The sequence below is a fragment of the Rhinolophus hipposideros genome (genome assembly GCF_964194185.1).
Source record: "Rhinolophus hipposideros genome assembly, chromosome: 4".
NCBI lineage: Eukaryota > Metazoa > Chordata > Mammalia > Chiroptera > Rhinolophidae > Rhinolophus > Rhinolophus hipposideros.
This window is the reverse complement of record NC_138050.1, coordinates 20,866,220-20,887,967: the sequence shown is the minus strand read 5'-3', so window position 1 is coordinate 20,887,967 and position 21,748 is coordinate 20,866,220. Positions and strand designations below refer to the sequence as shown.

General features: G+C 38.0%; 1 protein-coding gene across 2 annotated transcripts in view; it reads right to left on the bottom strand.

Moving 5' to 3' along the window:
• The window catches only part of WDFY2 (WD repeat and FYVE domain containing 2), a 173,519-nt gene that overhangs the window by 89,450 nt on the left and 62,321 nt on the right, over positions 1–21,748 (bottom strand). For both annotated transcript variants that reach the window (XM_081045387.1, XM_081045388.1), the window contains exon 2: positions 5,995–6,062. In XM_081045387.1, the coding sequence (XP_080901513.1) occupies positions 5,995–6,062 (68 nt within the window). The remainder of the gene's footprint in view (positions 1–5,994; positions 6,063–21,748) is intronic.

The following is a 21,748-nucleotide window of genomic DNA, read 5'->3' as shown; positions in this document are numbered from 1 at the left end:
AAACAAAGCATATTTTTGGGTGAACTTAATGTAAACAGCAAGACTAAGTTCAAACTTCATCTCTCTTAACTAAGAAGTTTCAAACTTCATCTTAACTAAGATCACTTATTTAATACATTCCCTACTCCATTTCACAAAGAATTTGAAATGGCTTAAAAAGCAGATACAATATAACCAAACAATAAAAAACAAAGCAAAAAGTCATGACTAAGGAAATACATATAAAAGAACAGAAAGAAAATTAGAATAATTTATTCAAAATAGATAATATTATAATTTAATAAATAATATTCTATTTTATTCAAAATAGAATAAAGATCTGCTGGGAAACATAACAGGTTCTATTTTGCACGTATCTGTAAGAACCATGTACCAGAGGTCCTTAGAGCTGTTCTCCAAACCTTTTTTGCCTCTTGACACATACAGAAAATTAGATTTGTACAGCTTCTGGAGTGAATGGGAGACACTGCTAGGGCCCAAATGACTGGATCTTCCCAGCCCTGCTAAGGGGATCAGTTCTCGTGGCCAGTAAGCCATCTGGACCATCCCCAAAGCGGCAGCACACAGGCTGGTACGTTCCACCCTAGAGAAAGCAAAGTGATTCTGGCCCTCTCATGTGAAAAATATTACTGCTTAGTGCTTCTCATGAAAAGGGCACTAAGCATTAGGGTAGACAATTACTTCAAAAATAGCTATAGTGTACACCTCAGTATGTGCTGAGGGCACAGTGCATGAAGGCATTTCTGCAGAAGGCTAACCCAAGTAGGAAAAGTCAGACTGCACAGCAGTGTTGGACTGCATATCCTTCCTGCTGCCATCATAAACAGTCTTTCTCTCAACTGGGCGTTTGATAAAAGTTGGGAAGCATACAGTTCAGAATTATGTTTTTTCAGTGAGGACTAGAGTTCCTATACTTTAAAAGTTAGCTGAACAAATGGTAAAGTGGCTGTACTTGTGTGAAAACTGAGGGGTTCAACCACAACTTCAGACTGGGCAGTGGCATCCCACCAGGCCACGGCACAGAGCTGGAAATGTGACAAAACAGGTCACTGTATGGCTCTGTTAGGTGTACTTTTTATCTGTAGATCTCTTTAAAAATATGTCTTCTGTTTTGCTTTCAGAACAAATTTATAAACACTTCGGAGCCAAAGTAAATTGCACCCGCCTGCCCTGGCAACAAGAGAACCCACAGTGGTTTATCCCACACACCTTCATTACCAAGGCTCTAGCTTTCTCAACCTCCCATTCACGACCATCGTTGGCAGCCAAGGTGTTTTACCTATTCTCCATGCCCAAGGGGAAAAGTTGGCAATAAAGGCCCGGACACGATACCCAATACTTTAACGGAGTAAGAAAATCTCTAACACCTGCCACCCTGGCTTCTGTGTGAGAACTCTCTCCTCCATTCCTTTGTCTGACCTAGTTGGTAAAGTAAATCTAAAATATCTCAGTCATGAAAACAGAAATGTCTGTGCTTTTCATGCATGTTTTTTTCCTCCGTAGTGTGATACTAATGTGGTGGTTGAAATGATACATGTTTAGAAGCCTAAAACAAATAATCACACTTATGGATACAACTGAAACCTCAACTCTGTACGGTCAGGAAGGCCCTCTCTGCTTTCCAAGCCCAGGCAGGTCCCTGGTGGGTAGGTTGTAACTTGATCTTGTCATAGGCAATAAGCAGGTACTACGAGAGGTATATCAAGAATATATTATTTTTTTGAAAGAACACTGGATAAGGAAATGCTGTTATTTCTCACTCATCCATAAAAATGAGCTTATAGGAAACGCTAACACAAGTCATCAGTCACCCCAAATTCACTACAGACAACAGGGGTTTAAAATGGACATTCCTCAGGGAGCCTCTGTGATCTTATGTCCATTATGCTGACTTCCCGATATAACACTCACCATGTATCATGAGGGGTACTTATTTTCGGTCTGTCTTCCATACCAGACTACACACCATGAAGATATGGGAATCATCTGCCATATTTAACCACAAATCCTTAGCACACTCCCTAGTGTTTAGTACAGAAGAAGCACTTAAAATCTGTTGAATGAACTGTCCAAAGAAACTAAGGAAAATAGGATAAATATTTCTTTTTGCTCTTCTTCACTTGCCCTCATTTTTCTCAGACCATTTCCGGCTTAACACCACAGTGACACCAGCAGAGACATGGCTTAGCCCTGGCTCTTTAAAGATCACATTGACCCACGAGAAACTGAACAGAGAGGCACTAGGAGGTATACAATCAGGGGTAGGCTGAGTCACATACTTGTAGTTACAAGGAACAGAAACGCACGGGAGTGAACTTAAGCACAAATGGGCACATCCAGTAAGCGAGGGAGTATCTCTTCAACTCAAAGGCAGAAGCAAAGGCAGGCTTCTGGAGGTTAGGAGGGTAAGGAGGAAAACATTCAGCATCGCTTGCTCAGGATTCTCTCCCTCTGGAGTGGTCCTTCCTCCCTCGTTCACACTTCCTTTTAAGCAGGTCAGCTTTCACTGTTTCTTTAAGCACACAAGTGCTTCACAGCTCTATGGTTTACATGTTCCCAGCTCAAGGGACCAGCCTGAGATGAGACTAGCGTCTCCCACTCCAAATTCTAAATTTCTGGGATAATCAGATTGGCTCAGGGGCAAAGAGCCTTAAGGAGGCAAGTCTAGTTTCTCCAAGCTCCTTTCTACAGCGATGCGGGAGTTCCTCAGAAAAGATAGGGGATAAGGACACTCCCAAAGCAGTGGTTTTGTTTTTGATCATGAAGTGTCTGCTCCTCTGTCTCTTGTCTCACACTCCCGTAGGTGCACTCAGCCCTTACCACACTCTTACTTTCTGGCTCACTTCCTGCCATCAAACAGCCTTCACTATTCAGTCTTGCTCATCTAATGCCTTCTGTTTCCTTCCCTCCCTTAAACTTCAAATTCTTCTCAACGCTACATATCATTAGTATCCTATGCGGAACATGACAAGTACTATATTTAAAAGATATTCTAATGGACAAAATAAACAAATACGTCATGTATCACATGTACATTTTATGTTTTCTTTGGAATTTGGAATACTACTTGCTGTATACCACTATAAACACAAAACATGGTCATATCTGCTTTGTGGTGTGTCTATTATAGCCTCCAGTGTACCATATCACTTATTTTGTAACTAATAACCGCATAACTGGTAATTAAGGATAATATGAACCTCTTAACAAAACACCTTTCAAAAGAAAGGATTGCAAAACAATCGATTGGAAATTCAAAACTATTTCAGGTTTTGTAACTGACCAAAAATGTAGCATAGGGTATTTCCTCATGCAATAAGATTCTGTGCTCTCTCAAGTTAAACAAAACTTACATTCTTGCTCAGAGATCAATGACTATGTTATCTGAATGCATACGATTCCTAGGAACATAAAAACCAATTTCTGACTAATTGTGAAGAACATAGCCTTTTGATCTTTTACTTCTCCATGGTAGTAGAACCATCCAATAATGAACGATTACAGAAGTCATCTTGACCATATGACTTTGATGAGCCTTGCTCATCAGCAAATGCTGGCACCTAGCTTGGTGGCCTATATACAGCAGGTGTGCAATAAATGTTTGATCGACTAGAATGTGTACTTCTATCTATGTATTTACAAATCAACACTATATATGCGTGAAGCTTTACATGCATTCATATAAACATGTATAAATTACCACAAGCCAATGTCCTCAAACTTTAAAGTGCATTCAAATTACATAGGGATCTTATTAAAATGCAGATTCTGATTAAAAAACCAGGAGTGGAACCCAATATTTACATTTCTAGTAAGTTCTCAGGTGATCCTAATGTTGCTGGTCCACAGACCCCATTTTAACAGCAAACGAATCATTTTTTTCTCCCTTTGGTAGAACACCATAGGTTAAATATGCAAATACTTAGAGGGTCCTCCTTCTCAAAGATCATGTTCAGTCATTAGGAAAATTACAACAATGTTCTCAGGGAAATTTATCTTTATTATCAGATTCAAGTCTTCAATAAGTATTTATTTATTGAACACCTATGCTGGGTGCAGAAGCTATAGCAGCTTTTTAGTCATTCCTGCACACAGCTTAATAAATTATGAAAATGGAACTTGAAGATTCTCTGCATTCTCAGTGATATTCAAATAAACAGAACATTATACAGAATGATACCAAAATGTGTATGGATGAGTGTACGGGGCAGGGGGTGGGTAAGCAATAGCTTAGGATCCTGTGTCTTCACGAGGTTCCTATTAGCGTTCATCTCAAGAGAATTCCTCACTTGCTGTACCCATGCCCTCATCATTCTGCCCAGGCCCGCCTCTCCTTTGTTCACCGTCATGAGAGTGACACGTCTCTGGGGTCAACTTCAACTTTTCGGATTATAGTCCTTCCCCATTTCTTTCAGGGGGATACTGTGTCAACTTTGATGAAACAGCAAGACCACAGATAAAACTGGTTCATATCACTTAAAAAATCAGGGGATAAAATCAGATAATTCGTTTCCCTTTCCATTTACCTAAGCCCCCATCACTACCATAGCTTAAAAAGAAAGTTCACCTAGGGCCTTTGTCATATAATGTCTGCTGGAGGCACAACAGGTAAAGGGCGAGTATAAGTACTCAGAATTACAAGAAGTTTCTTCTTTAGTAAGGTAGGGTTGAGTACTTGGTTCAGCTTCGCGTTTGTCATGCAAAATTCAAGACACACAAAACCTCAAAGATAATTTGAAAATCACAGAAAACCATTACATCCTTAATAATTCATTTGTTCATAAACAGGCAAAATTGCTGTTTATGTTATTACAATATTCCTTTGCTAGAGGCATAAACTTAATCACATCTACAATTTAGCATGATTTTAGTTGCACATTATGCCATGTACTTCTCAAACTAGATACCGGTAACAAGGGAAGAGGTGACACTGCAGCAAGCCAGAGGGGACATGAGCCCAAGCGACAAACCTGAGGGATTTTCCTAGGGCGTCAATTTTAATTAAGATTTAAAGGAAGGGAAATAAGGGAAATGTTTACTAATACAACTGATAATGAATTTAAATAATTATTTTACACTAAAATAAATATGGAATAGGATGCCCAAACTTCATTAATTTTAATGATGAAACACTAGACTAAAAGAAAATTTGTTTATTTATTTACTTATTTATTTAAATTGGGGAACAATGTGTTTTTCCAGACCCCATCAGCTCCAAGTCAAGTAGTTGTTTTCAATCTAGTTGTGGAGGGTGCAGCTCACTGGCCTATGTGGGGATTGAACCAGTGACGTTGGTGTTAGGCGCACTGCTCTCTAACCAACTGAGCCAACCGGCCACCCTAAGAAATTTCTTACTTTGGGGAGACAGATCTTCTCTCCCTGCAGGGGAACTCTGCCTTTGTAATAGCCTAAGAATCAGTCATATCTTTTTTTTAAAAAAGTATATTTGCAAGATTCACTACTTATCAGTGCAGACATATTTCTCACATAAGATCTTAGGGAAATGAGGTTGACTTCTAATTAGAATGTTTCAATCCTAAGCAAATCCTTTTGAGAACTGAATGTTCAATGTTGAATGTCTTGAATTTGAATAAATAATATAATGACAATGCATGAACAAATTTACTTCACAAATGTAATCACTGGACAAAATATGGAATTGTCTAAGGAAGTACTTTACAAAAAAAGTTAAACAAAAAGTTAGAAAAGAGAGGGGCACTGCTATAATCAGAAAGCCTATGTGCTATAGTCCTTCTTCCATTAATCTTATTCAGATCCTATGAATATATCATCAATTTCAGAACAATTTTCTTATTTTACATATTGAGAGTTTTAGAAAATCTAAAATGATTTAATATGGTACTTTCCATTATGATGATAATCCTAACCCTCAGGTATCCCTACTCAAGAATAAAAGAAAGAGAAGGCAACCTTGGAAGGAAGGGGAGCTGGGGTCAATGTCTGGTTTTTAAAGACAGAAATCCAGATACTTACAAGGCATCATATGGTATATGCTTGGCCAATATTGTCCACTATCTCTCTTTAACCATATGCGAACTGTCCTGCAACAGAAGAAAATGTGTGTTAAATCAAGTATTTTTAGTCAAAGGAAAATTTTGATAGAAAGCAAACCTCTTACTTATACATACATATACATATTTATATGCAATATATCTTAACTACATATGCTATATATATCTTAACATGTATATGTAATATTCATACATACACATATATGCATGCATATCACATATGCCTCTAAAAATTCTAAATTTAAGGCTTGTATACATTAAGAATTACATATGAATCTTTAAATGTTCTCTCCATATATGTCTACGTACACACATGTAATAGTGATAGTGGTTGGACATTATTATTTCTCGTTGCTGTTTTGTTCTCTAAATAGGACTTTTGCCCTAGTCTGCTGGAAGCATTCATCTGCCTGGGGAGCTATTAGGTTTTAGTACTGAAGGAAATGCAAAGAGATAAAATGAAGCAATACGCAGCACTTGACACATACAGAAGGATTACACAGCAAGTCCACAGTGTTAGAGGCCAGGCCATTGTCTCAAGAGACGGTTTTTCCAGGCATGGTCAGGCAATAGCAAGCTCCAAGAATCACATTGCTGAGCTGAAGGGCTGGCCAAAGGGCCCGCCATGGGACAGAGTAACCCTGCAGCAAAGGCTGTGAGTGCTGTTCCAGGCCAGCAGGCCAGACAGAGAGCTGAGAGGAGGAGGAGAGAGAGGCAGCAGTCAGGAAGTGCCACTTAGGTTCTGACCAGCCACAAAGGCATCACCACTGAGTTACACCAGCCATGCCATCATCTGCACGTGCTGGCAAGGCAAACACAACTAGCAGGTAACAGGACATTGCTCCACAGACCAGAGGAAGCACAGAACATCAAACGAGCAGCTCCCCACTGTAGGAGATCATCTATGCCACACTCCTCTTCCCACACTCGTAAATTACCCCAGGATAAAAAGCGGACAAAGACAGAGTGTTTTTATCTCACAGAGTTGAATACTACCTAAACAAACCACTTAAGTGATCATACTAGACTAAGTTTTAAATAGTATTGGGTTTTTCTCCACCTAATCAGTGGGTCTCCTATAAGAAGTGGTCAGAAAAAGACTAAACTAACTACAGACACAATGAAGAAATGCCATTTTCTCTGCATAGCCACAAGATACAGTGTACTGATACACAGTGACATTAAATATACGTACAAAACTACATATTTTTGGTCAACTATCCCAAATTGTTGTATGGACAGGTATAATGGTAAATGATTTGTAAGAAGTAATTTGATACATACACTACTTGTATACATATCAGCTTTCACTTCAATTCTTTTTATAATAGATGCCAGAGTATTTTTATATGGAGATTATTACCTCAACAAGAATACAGGAGTGACATCATGGAAAATGGCAGAGTAGGAAGCTCCAGGAATCAGTCCCTATACCACATCCACTATTGAGCTGGCAAGAAATGTCAAAATCCCTATTGCAAAACTCTAAAGTCTAATTAGATACTCACAGCATACAAGTGAATGCTTGTTAAAGAAAAAGGCTCCTATATATCAGTGAATTTCATGTTTTGCTAGCAGCTACCATTATGCATGTCCCATCCCTGTAGCAGACAGCTGTGGGGACAGTGGCCCATTCAACGAGTTCAACGAGTGCCTTGCTGGTACCAAGGTGGGAACCCTGCCCTCCAAATTTTGGGGATGAGTGTTTTGATTTGCCTGGCAGTTCACTGAAAGACTAGAAAGGAGATTGCCTATTGTTTCAATCCCCTAGGACTGAAGGGTTTCCCAGACAATGTCTGCCAAAAGAATTTAAAGAAACAGAAGACCTTTTTTTCCTTTATTAAATCCAAACATTAAAAGAAATCACTGGTTGATCTCAGAGACAAGAGAACAAAGATGTCAATGATAGCATATAACAAGAAATACAAGAAATACAGTCATTGCAAATAGTTTGGAAAAGTTGCTAAACAGACAGCTGAAGCATTCTCTGGAGGAGAGAGAATATGATTTTCAGAGTTACTGCATTACATTTAAATTACCCAGTTCTCAACAAAAAATTGCAAAGTGTACAGGAAATGGGCAAAGAAACAGGAAATGGCCCATTCATAGCGGAAAAAAAGTGACAAAATCATGAATACAGAAGTCCAAACACTGATTGGCCTTACTAGACAAAGATTTTAAATTAACTGTCTAAATATGTTAAAAAAGCAAAAGGGAACCACAAACAACTAAAGAGAATCGGGGCTGCCGGATGGCTCAGTTGGTTAGAGCATGAGCTCTAATCAACCGGGTTGCAGGTTCGATTCCCACATGGGCCAGTGAGCTGTGGCCTCCACAACTAGACTGAAGACAACGAGAAGCCAAAGCTTCTGGAGGGGCGGCCAGATGGCTCAGTTGGTTAGAACATGGGCTCTCAGTGCCAAGGATGGAGTTTCAATTCCCGCAGGGGATGGTGGGCTGCGCCCCTTGCAACTAAAGATTGAAAACGGCAACTGGATATGGAGCTGAGCTGCGCCCTCCACAACTAGATTGAAGGACAACAACTTGGAGCTGTGGGACCTGGACAAACACACTGTTCCCCAATATTCCCCAATAAAATTTATCTTAAAAAAAGAACTAAAGAAAATCATGACAAGGACATATGAACAAGTAGGGAATATGAATAAAAAGATAAAAATTATAGAACAAAATCAATTAGAAATTCTGGAACTGAAAAGTACAATAGCTGAAATGAAAAATTCACTAGAGTTCAACAGCAGGATTGAGAAGACAGAAGAATCAGCAAACTTCAAGTTAGGACAACTGAAATTACCTAGTCTGAGGAGAAAAAAAATGAAAATGAATAAAGAAAAATGAACAGAACCCAAGTGACCTATAGGGCACCATTAAGCGTACCAATATATATGAGAAAGAGAAGAAAGAGAGTAAGGGGCAGAAAACTATTTGAAGAAAAATGGTTGAAAACCTCCCAAATTTGATGAAAGATAAGAATCTACATGGCCAAGAAGCTCAACCAACTCCAAGAAGGATGAACTCAAAGAGACCCACAAGAGACACATAATAATCAAACTGTTGAAAAGTCAAAGAGAAAAATCTTGAAAGCAGTAAGATTTTTTCATCAGAATCCTTGGAAGCCAGGAGGCTGTGAGATGATAAAGGGCTTTAAAGGAAAAAGAAATGTCAACTAAGAATTCTGTATCTTGCAGAACTACTCTTTAAAAGTGAAGAAGAAATTAAGACATTTCCAGAGAAACAAAAGCTAATGAAGTTAATTGCTAGTAGACCTTCCCTAAAAGAAATGTTAAAAAGACTTCTTCAGGCTGAAACAAGGACAATAGATCGTACCTGAAGCCATACAAAGAAAGTAAGATCATTGGTAAAGGCAACTACATAGGTAAGCATAAAAGCTAATATTGTGTATTTTGTTTGTAACTTTTTTTGTTTCCTACATGAATTAAAAGACATACGCATAAATCAAGAATGTTAAGTCTATGTTACTGGGACTACAATGTGTAATTTACAATAACAACAAAAGGGTGGGGGAATGAGCTGAATAGCAGCAGAGTGTACGCTATTGAAGTACAGTTGGGAGCAATTCAAACTAGATTGCTATAAATTTAAGATGTTAAAAATCCCCTTGGTAACCACTAAGAAAGCAACTAAAAAATATACAGCAGAGAAAAAGAAGAAATCAAAATGGTATGCAAGAAAAAATTCAATAAAAAATAAAGAGATAGTTGGGAAACCGGTGAATAAAAAAGATGTGACATAAAAACGAAAAAGAAGAATCAAAATGGCAGAAGTCCTTCCTTACCAATAACTACTTTAAATGTGAATGGATTAAACTCATGAATTAAAACATTAGTGACAGAATTTAAAAAAACATCCGACTTTATATTCGTTAAAAGAGCCTCACTTTAGACTCCCAAACACAAATAGGTTCCAAGTGAAAGGATGGAAAAAAGATATTCCATAAAAATAATAAACAAAATAAAGCTGGAGTAGTTATACTAATAACAAACAAAATATGTTTTTAAGTCAAAAATTGTTACAAGAGATAAAGGACACTACATATTAACAAAAGGGCCAATTCAGCAAGAAGATACATTGTAAATATATATGCACCTAAAACAGAGCCACAAAAGAAACCAACTAAACACTAGTAGAATTAAAAGGGAAAATTCACAGTTTTTCAATAATAATTGGAGACTTCATTATATCACTTTCAATAATGATAGAATATCTAGACAGAAGATCAAAAAGGAGATAGGACTTGAACAACACTATAAACCACCTACACCTAATAGACAAACAGAACACTCAACCCAGTAGGAGCGGAACATGATTTTTTCTGAAGTGCACATGGAACATTCTCCAGAATAGACCATATGTTAGGCCATAAAACATATGTATTTTAATAGACTGAAATCATACAAGGTATCTTCTCCAACCACAAAGGAATGAAACACCAAAAATTAATAATAAGGAAAACTGGAAAAAAAATCACAAAAATATAGAAATTAAACAACATAACCTTAAACAACTAATGGGCCAAAGAAGAATTCACTAGGAAAATTAGGAAATACTTTGAGATGAAAGAAAATACAGACACAACATACCGAAATTTATGAAGGGCAGCAAAAGCAGTGGTGGGAAATTTATAGCTATAAATGCCTACATTAAAATAGAAGACAGATCTCAAATTGACAACCTAATTTTACACTTTATGCAACTAGGGGGGAAAAAAGAGCAAACCAAACCAAAGCCAGCAAAAGAAAAAAAATAATAAAGATCACATCAGAGAAAAACAAAATTGAGATGAGGAAACCAAGAGAGAATCAGGAGCACAAAAGTTGGTTCTTTGAAAAGATCACCAAAATTAACAAACCTTTATCTAAACTGATTACAAAAATCAGAGAGAGGATATAACTAATTAAAATCAGAAATTAAAGTGGGACCATTACAACCTACGTTAAGGAAATTAAAGGAATTGTAAGAGAATACTATGAACAGTTGTATAGCAGCAAATTTGATAATGTAGATTAAATGGAAAAAATTCCTAGGAATCTACCAAAATTAACTCACAAAAGAAATAATCTCAATACACCTATACCAAGTAGAAAGATTAAATCAGTAATCGAAAACCTCCTCAAAAATAAAAGTGCAGGACCAGGTGGCTTCACTGAACTCAACCAAACATTTAAAGATGAATAAATAAAAATCCTATTCAACCTTCCAAACAATAGAAGAGGAGGAACTACTTCCTAACATATTTTATGAGGCCAGCATTATCTGATACCAAAGTCAAAGATACCAAAAGAAAATTACAGACCCATATCTCTTATTAATATAAATGAAAAGAAAAAAAAAATCCTCAACAAAATTCTAGTAAACTAAACCCAACAGCACATTAAAAGGATTACACACCATGACCAAGTGGAATTTGTCACAGGAATGCAAGGGTGGTTCAACATAAAAAGTCAATCATGTAATGCAGCACATTAATAGAATGAAGGGGAAAAAATACACAAGATTATCTCAATAAACACAGAAAAGCATTTGACAAAATTCAACAACTCCTCATGATAAATAACAGCATACCAGGAATAGAAAAAAAAAATCTTTTTTTAACCTGATAAAAGGTATTCTTTAAAAAGCTGATGGCTAACATCATACTCAATGTTTAAAGTTGGAAAGGCTTCCCCCTAAAATCAAGTACAAGACGTGGATGCCCACTCTCACCACTGTTACTTAACATTACTGGAAGTCTTAGCCAGAGTAATTAGGCAATAGAAAGAATAAAAAGTATCTAAATTGAAAAGAAAGAAGTAAAACTACTTGTATTTGCAGATGACATGATTCTACATATAAAAATCTCAAAGAATCCACAAAAGAACAATAAGACTAATAAACAAAATAAGAAAAATTGCAAGGTACAAGATCAACACTCAAAAGTCAAATGTGTTTCTATACACAAACGATGCACAACATGAAAAGAAAATTAAGAAAACAATTAAATTTATAATAGCAAACAAAAGAATAAAACACCTAGGAATAAATTTAACCAAGGAAGTGGAGGACTTGTACACTGACCAATTACAAAACATTGCTGAAAGCGATGAAAGAACACACAAATAAATGAAAAGACATTCCCTGTTTATCGATTAGAAGACTTACTATTAATATAACAATAATCACCAAAGCAATCCTACAGATCCAACGTTATCCCTATCAAAATTCCAATGGCCTTTGTGGCAGAAATAGAAACATCATTCTTCAGATTCATACGGAATTGCAAAGAGCCTCAAATAGCCACAATATTGGAAAATAAAACGTTGAAGGACTCCCACTTCCTTATTTCAAAACTTACCAGAAAGTTACCGTATTAACAGCAGTTTAATACTAGCATAGGAAAAGACATGTCGATCAGCAGAGTACAGTTGAGAGTCCAGGGATAGGCCCAAGCATCTATGGCCAATAAAGTTTTGACAAAGGTACCAGGATACTTCAATAGGAAAAGAATAGTCTCTTCAATAAATGGTGCTGGGATAACTGGATAACCATATACAAAGGAATGAAGTTGGACTCCAACCTCTATATACAAAAAATTAACTCAGGACCTAAATATTACAGCTAAAATTATAAAACTATTAGAGAAGAACACAGGAGTAAATCTTCAAGACCTCAGATTCAGCAATGGATTCTTGGATTTGACACAGAAGCCCAAGAACAAAAGAAAAAATTGGACTTCATAAAAATTAAAGACTTTTGTGCAACAAGGGACATCAGCAAAAGAATGAAAGAAAATCTGCAGAATAGGAGAAAGTACTTGCAAATCATATATCTGATGGGGGTTTAGTGCCAACACTACGAACTGCTACAACTCAACAACAACAATAAAAGGACAAACAACCAAATTTAAGGGTGGGCAAAGGACCTAAGTGGACATTTCTCCAAATAGGATAAACAAATGGCCAACAGCACATGAAAAGATGTTCTACATCATTGGTCAGCAAGGAAATACAAATCAAAAGCACAATAATATACTATTTTCCACTCACTAGGAAGACGAAATCAGTAATTTTAAAAAACAGAAAATAGCAAGTGTTGTAGAGGCTGTAGAGAAATAGGAACCCTCGTGCATTGCTGGTAGGAATGCAAAATGGTTTGGCAGTTCCTCAAAAAGTTAAACAGAATACCATACAACCCACCAATTCCATTCCTAGGTGTATACCCAAAAGAACTGAAAACAGGTATTCAGATACTTGGCTCATGTATGTTCATAGCAGCATAATTCACAACAGCCAAAAGGTGGAAACAACCAAATGCCCATCAGCAGATGAATGAGTAAACAAAGTTTACCACGGTACATACTGGGGGTGCCAAAAAATATATATATAAGTGGACACTTTGGTCAACGTTGCTCAAGCAGTAGCTCTCCGTAATCAGAAGTGTCTTACCTCTTGTAATTGCAGAAGTCAAACGTGACTTGTATTCGTATTTTGTTATCGGTACATACTGAGTATTATAATTTTAATAGTTTTTTTTTCCTTACTTAAAATGTGTATACATTTTTTTAGCACCCTCTGTATATGCAATGGAATGTTATTTGGCCATCAAAGGAATGAAGTACTGATACTTGCTAAACTTGGATGAACCTCAGAAACATTATGCTAAATAAAAGAAGCCAGACAAAAAAAGGTCACATACTGTATGATTCCTTTTACACAAAGTGACCTAAATAGACAAACCCATAGGGACAGAAAGCACATGGCAAACACATGAAAAATATTTGTTGCGTAAATGGAAGTATGTGTTAGTTCAAGGTAGCAGAAACTGCTGGGTGCCTACACTAAATTCATTCCCTCTTCCTCCCTCGCAGCAGTTATAGTCACCTGACGGGGTTGGGCAGAGCACAAAACCCAATAAATAAAAGACAACAGACCTCAAGCTACACAAAATGCTTGGCAGAGTTTATTCGCTATGGATACTACTACAAGTGAAGAAAAAGAAGTGTACGAGGCTTTTCAAAGGACAGTTTTGCCAACAAAATCCCAAACACGGCCTTCCAACATTCTCACAAAATAAGCATGATTATTAATCTCATGTTACAGTTGAGGTTCTGAAGCACTGAGAGACCCCAGGTTAGACAGAGCCACTATGTGAACCCAGGCAGTCTAACCTCAGACGTTGCTCTCTGAATCACTATACTATGCAGAACTGTTCCCTAATATGGCAATTACATGTGGAGCTGTGTGCGCATAGGTTGTTACACTACTGGAATGTTAGCTGAATCAATGCACAAACTCTCAGATGCCTAAACTACAACATGATTGTGTGTGTGTGTATATATATATATATATATATATATATATATATATAAAATATGAAAACACATACATATTTCACATATAAATATATGAAATATATGATATACATGATATACACAACGTATCTGACATACAAGTATGATATACACGACACATATGATGTGATATATGTCATACACGATATAGGTGATATACGACATACGATATATATCACATTATAATTTATGCATCTGAAAGACCACAAGCATTGATTCAGCTAACATTCCAGTAGTGTAACAACCTATATGCACATAGCTCTACATGTACTGCCACTCAAATGATCTATAGTTATAAATTTATGATATATATACACATAATCTTATATATATTAGTTTCTAATATGTACATATTAGTAACTGTTTCTAAAAATCCCAGTAAAAAAGGTACACATCAATACAGCTAGTACAGGTTTGTTCTAAGATTTTTAAAATAGTTAGCTATACAGGTCAAAAGGGTGGCAGGATAATATTAGTTTAATTTTAATAATAATAGCAAACATTTCTACAGAAATAATAGCCCCCAAACACTTTGCATGTACATTTCATCCTTACACTTACCCCTAGGAACAGAAATCATCCCTTGGAGATGAAGATCCGAGTATAAGGATTAAGCAATTTGCCCTAACTAGTGAGGGGATGCAGTTATTTTAAATTCTGTGCTCTCTTCACCAAATACACTACCTTCCTCACAACAACATGTATTAAGGGCAACTGATAAATTTTGCAATCTAAAAATGAAATTATATAAAAATATTTGTTCCCTTATCTTCAGAGGTATAAGTGCAGTTTTTAAAAGAAAACAGGTACTGCATCCTAGAGGTCAAGTGTACAATTGGGATAGCTAGGAATTTCCTAGATAAATGTAAATTCCACTATACAAAGCCTACAAGTAAGTATTAATGTCTATGAAAATTGTATTTAAAAAGCGATGCAAAAAGCTTTTACTACTAAGTGAAAACCTTCTTTGAAAAAAAAATTGAAAAAACAGCTGTGATTAAGAGTCATAGTTAAGCCAGTAGAGGTCAGTGTACTGGAAAGAAAAATGCATGACCATGCTGAAAGGCAAGGCAACTGCACTCCCCCACCCTCACACCCACACACACATGCACAAAAAGCCCGGGGTTCTCAGGAACCAGACAGTGCCACATACATTCCTCCATCCACCTTGCTGGGTCCTGTTTTCTTTTCCCCTGCCTCTTCCTCTCCCTCAACTTCTCAGTACTAGACAGAAACAGATACTGGAAGAGTTGAGAGAGAGATGCAATGCTCACCTATAAAACAGGAAGACAAGTCAACCCCAGTGGTCCTCAAACAGTTCATCAGCTGGGCTATTTTGAAAACAGCACAATCTTATTCTGCGTTGGACACAGCTGACCACATTACAACAGGTAAAAATTACTTTAAAATATTGTCCTTAAATATTATTCCTTACACCTAAACAAGTTTTCCTATTTTTAAAGTTAAAACAAATGTTAGACAAATTGTAGCATTTAGCAAATCTCCACTATGATCAGTGCTGGTTTGCTCCTTGCCTGAGCTCTGAACAAAGTCAGAGAAGGAACCACATTTTATCATACTTGGCATCTATCCCCAGGGCCAAGCCCCACACCATGTACAAAACTGGTGCTCACCATTTGTGACAGAGCGAAAGGATCAGTCAGAACGCCCTCCCTATAGTCACTCGCCTCTCCCCTGTCCAGCAGGGAAGTTCTCTGATTACATCTGCACAGAAGCCGTGTGCAGAACTGCAGCAAAGGAGCTGGGCTGACACTAAGTTATCTGGGTGAGACGATGGGAAGGAACCATAAATAAACCCTTTATTTTAATTTTACAGCTGCAGCATCTACCAGTACTCTAAAGAAATAAGAAAGGGAATGGTATTCCCATGCTACCTCATTCCACCCCAACTCCCTCCAAAAAACCGAATCCAGTGCCTGCCTGAGTACAATCTAGTGAACATTGTAGGATGGGTGTCCTCCTCACAGGCAGCCCTCAGCCCCGTAGCCAATAGGGTCTGGACTCAAACATTCACTCAAACAAAGGAGTCACATGTTCCCTTTAAGAGATCCTCAGAATTTTAGTTGGTTTGACTTCCTTGTTTTGAACTGTGTTGATACACATTAGATGGCAGTAGAGTCTAGTTAGACCCAGTTGCTGAACTGTGTGCATGTGTGCACGCGTGTGTGTGACTGTGTGTATGCACACACACGTACGTGTGTAGCTATATAGACAAGCACCACACCAGGTCCACTGCCCCCCACATCCTACCCAGGAAAAATATACCATTTGTTCTACATTCTATCAATCTTTAAGTCCACTTATACCGACGGGGACAATATACTACAGGGACTGGAACAACTTGAATTTCCCAAGACTACTAAAATCTAAAAGTTAGGAATTCTGCCCCACACTGCGCTTATATACATTCAATCATTGACTTGTTGATCACTAATTAATTCAACACTTATTAAACACCTACTAGGTACTACTGTGTTTCCCCAAAAATAAGACCTAGCCAGACCATCAGCTCTAATGGGGCTTTTAGAGCAAAAATGAATATAAGACCCAGTCTTATTTTACTATAAGTAAAATAAGTAAAAAAAGTATTTTACTATAAGTAAAATACTTATAGTAAAACAAGACTGGGTCTTATATAAGACTGGGTATAATATAAGACCGGGTCTTATAAAATATAAGACCCGGTCTTACATTAATTTTTGCTCCAAAAGACACATTAGAGGTGATTATCCGGCTAGGTCTTATTTTCGAGGAACCACGGTAGTATGTGAAATGCACACACACACAAAAAAACAAGCGTCACCTTTGTTCTCAGAAGCTCACTGCCCACGGGGGGAGACAGGTCGCAGAGCATTACACACAGCCAGGTAAGAGCTAAGGTAGGGAGATGGCCATGCTGTTCCAGGAGCACATGGTTATGCAGCCCGGGTTAGGTGACATTAGAGTAAGCTTCCCAGAGACGATGGTATCCGAAATGCAAGATGAGTAGGCATTTACCAGAGGAAAGGGGGAGAGGGAGAGGGAGAGGGAGCATGTTCCTGGCAAGGAAAGCATTATCTGAGCACAGAGTGGGAAGAGCAAGCAAGGAAGAAGGCAGGAGGCCACTGAGGGCTTTCTATGCCATGTAGAAGAGTCTGGATTTTACTTTGATGATAATGAGGAGTCACTGGAAGATGAGCAGCCAGTCACAAAACCATCACATTTTTGTTCGTTTGGGGGAAGCCTGTGAGGGGTACTGGAGTTTGCCCCACACACAAAAAAATGCCTTTAAGCTGGTTAAAGAAACAAAAAACTCAGAAAGAAACTTTGACCCTCCCCCTTTAGCTGCCTCAAGAAATTCAGATAGAAAAATCTGCTTTAGGAAGGGGACCTTAGCATAGTCACCTTGATCTATGAATTAAGTGTCGCAGACAAGGCGGATCCAAGCCAATCAGTTTAAGATTCCCCTCTGTCTCATTGTTTCTGGGTGGCCTGGGCAAGTGTTTGCTTACCACATGTTTGCTCTTTCTCATCTACCTGTGAATTGCCTACTTTCCTGGTGAAGTCCCAACCCCTTGCCTGCCTCTACTTAGTCCAGAATGGCATATATGCCTCAACAGCCCAATGAGCTGCCTTAGGATCTCATATTCTTATGGAACCCCTGTATGTCCATATGTAATAAATTTGGTCATTTTCTATTAATGTCTCATTAATATGACTATTAGTCCAGCCAGAAGAACTTATAAAGGTGGGACAAAAATAATTTTTCTCCCCTAATACCTGGAAGAAGCCTCGCTACACTGAAGGAACCAGTTTGGAGGATATGGGCAATAAACCAGACAAAAAAGAATGAAGCCCTGAAAGAGGACAGATTTTAGAGCATTTAGGAAGTAGAAGCACCTAGACTTGGGGAATGACTGGCTGTGGGTGCTCTGTGAACGGTGGTGCCATTCATCAATCAGTGATTTTTTGTGTGGAAGGCAATGTTGACTTCATCTTCAACTTGCAGAGTTAGGGAATGATCTGGTTAGGACTGTTGAGTAAACTGCCTACTTGGAGTCCAGGGGTGAGGCCTGAGATGAAAATTAAGATTTGAGAGTCAACAGCACATACGCAGTAGCTAAGTCATTGGTAAATAAGAAGAAAGAGGGGCCAAAGACAAACCCATGAATAACACCAACAGTTAAGGGGTGCAGAATGAAAATGATCCGTGAAGACCTTAGTGTGGACGGCCAAGGAAGAAGAAAACTCCTTTACTTCTCAGGCATAGCACGTGTCCTAATTTTGGAGTAAGAAAATAAGGTCATTATAAACATACCTAAGAACTGAACCAAATTTACAGTGAAAACATGCTCACAATAAAAAAAAAAAGAAAGAAAGAAAAAAAAGAAAAACTAGCTATATAGGTCACTTTTCTGAAAGAAAAGATCGGGGGTGGTGATAAACAGTATACCACAGGTTGCTAAGCTACTGAATAAAATAAGACGGGGCGTCTAACCATGATGAAATCAGGCTTTTTAAAATGTGCCCTAGAATGATGCAACCTTCATTAGTTTCCATAGCAATAAGCTTCATTTCCCAGGGGACAATTGTTATTTTTGCCACCACTTAAGTAAGGGGGGAGGAAAGGATAGTAAATCCTACTGTGTTTTGAAGACCCTGAATTTTCAGGTAATACTTTTTTAATAGATCACAGACTTTAACCTCAATACAAACAGAAGGTAGTCTAGTAATCTGCAAACTAATATGAAAACTTTGAGCAATGGGATGTCAGTCAGTGTCTTTTTGTAGTTTTTAGTGACTTGTTTAAAGGGAGGAAAAAACTCTATAAATACAGAGAATGTTGCAGAAATTCTTGGAAAACATACCTGAAAGATTAAACATTTTTTTAAGAGGCCTATTTCTCTATGATTATTTGTAATGAGAACAAACTGCCAGATTCTCATTATATGCATTCACATCACATGCAGTAAATAAACTAAACCCAATCTTCTACAAAACACTGTGCATCTCTGTACTGAGGGTTTCTCCATGGACAGACAGAGGTTGCTGTGTGGAGTGAATTAAGGCAGCCAAGATTTAAGATCCAGGGGCTCAAGCTGGGTGCTGTCCAGCTTCTAGACCACTCTGCCAAGCCATCAGTTCCAAGCATTAATCACCCCACTATGTCAGACCTAAACAACTTTGCTGAATCACGGACACCTGGATTTTTTTCTCATAACTGTAGCAACCCAGCAATCAGGCTGTAGAAGAGTTGGCTGTTTTGTATTTCAACACCTTGATTTTCATGTCATTTCTGCTCTAAAAATAATAACCATTCTGGTCATTTACAGTCCTGTGCTTCAGGCGGCTGTGCTTATTACGGCAATCTCCCCGCATTTTAACCAGCAGGGACATATCTCTCAAATCGAGGGCTGTGAAAGCCTTCTTCATTTACAATTTTTAAAATCACAACCAAGAGGCAATATCATCATTGTTTTTTAAATGAATTAAATGAAGTCTCAAAATGAAATTAAAACAGACCCATATGCCAGGTGAAAAAGTACAAACACACACAAAATACAGGGAACAGTTGTCTTTATCAGTCAGTAGTAGTAAGAGTCTTGAGAAAAAGAAGTCCCCACTAGGCCTTAATTCTGAGAAGTTTTATTACTAATAAGCACTATTCTGTATCTGCGAATAGTTTCCTTGCACTCGAGACAAGTGTTCGTATATTTTATTTTCTTGTGATTTAACTCTTAGTGACTCCTTAAGCACAGCTTTCTGTCCTTGCATAGTGGTGGGTTTTTCACCAGTGTTGCCTTCACATCTTCTCTCCCATATTAGCATAATTCCCCTCCAAGCTTTGGGACTCCCCAGGCAAAATTAAGCTCCAGCATCACACTGTATCTTGCATACGTTAGGACAGCCACATTAGCTGTCAGTGCTGGTTAGCAAGTCCATCTCCCCATTAGATGATGAATTCCTTGAGGACTTTAAAAATTTTTATCTTGAATATTTGTATCTTTGATTTAATACCTATTTCGAATACACAAAGTACTTAAGTATAGAGGAGGTGCTTGAAAAGGTCATAAAAATACATAAAAGAAACAAAATAGAACCAGAAATAAAAGAGAAGAGAAAAAGAACACATTTCTGTTGCAATAGTAGAGAATGACCCGTAGGGAAGCACTAGGAATGCACCAGAAGAGAAGAGGCTAGACCGGTTCCTGGTTATCACCATCAGCGATGCCATCTGCTCCTCAGCCAGAGTCTCTCAGAGGCCAGGGAAACTGGGTACAAGGCTTGAACTGTCAGTCTGAGCGATTCAGCAATGTGAGAGCGTTCATCAATAGCACCGATTAGGAAGAACATGGATGGAATCATTAGAGAAACAATATTGATTTAAATATAGTTCTTGGCTCTGTACACAGTGGAAAGGCTTGGTCTGTGTCATCCTACTCACCATTCTAGTCCTACAGCCTGCTGCAGTGACAGGCACGTGATAAATGCTCAACAGGAACTTAATGAAATAGTAAACTGAAAGAGCAGTGACTCAGAGAATGCCCCTGGCTGCCAGCGTTCTGAATCTGTAGATGGATGAACTGCTCTCTTCCAGGGTAGTCACATGTAACAAAATGGTCAAGAATTTCACAAGCTTAAAAACACAGCAGAGCTGCAGGGAGGGGAGAATGAGGAGTTACTGTTTAATGGGTATGGAGTTTACATTTGGGAAATGGACAGTGGTGGTGTGGTTGCACAACACTGTGAAGGTACTTAATGCCACTGAATTGTACACTGAAAAACTGTGAAAATTGTACATTTTATGTTATGTCTAGTTTATCACAATAAAAAAAATTAAAATTTTTCTTAAAAAACGAAAGAAACAGCAGAACGACTATCTCTCTAAAACTGTAATCTTCATAGAGTTGCCAAAGCCGCAGCAATGGGAAGACAGCTGTGGACAGACTGGGCCTGAAGCAGGAAGGTCAAGGGCATCCTATCCTGGCTGAGAATGGGAAAAAGGAATTCACATGCCCACTCCAGCAGGGTACCCATCCCGCATTCAAATCCAACTTAAACTTGGAGAAATTAGACTTGATATCCTATGAAAAATGGAGATTTCTGAACCATGTGTATGTGGGTAAGGTTACATAATGAAAGGATGTTTTCAAAAGACTACTTTGGCAGTAGTGAGCAACTTGGATTAGACAGGAGAAAAATGAAAGTCTGCAAGACCCGTTGACAGACTACTGTAGTGATCAACATATTAGAATATAGTAGTGGCAGAGGAATGAGGAGGAAGAACCAAATCCTAGATATGTTTCTAAGAGGGAATCAAGGCAAGGAGAAAAAGTCTAAGGTGGCTTCA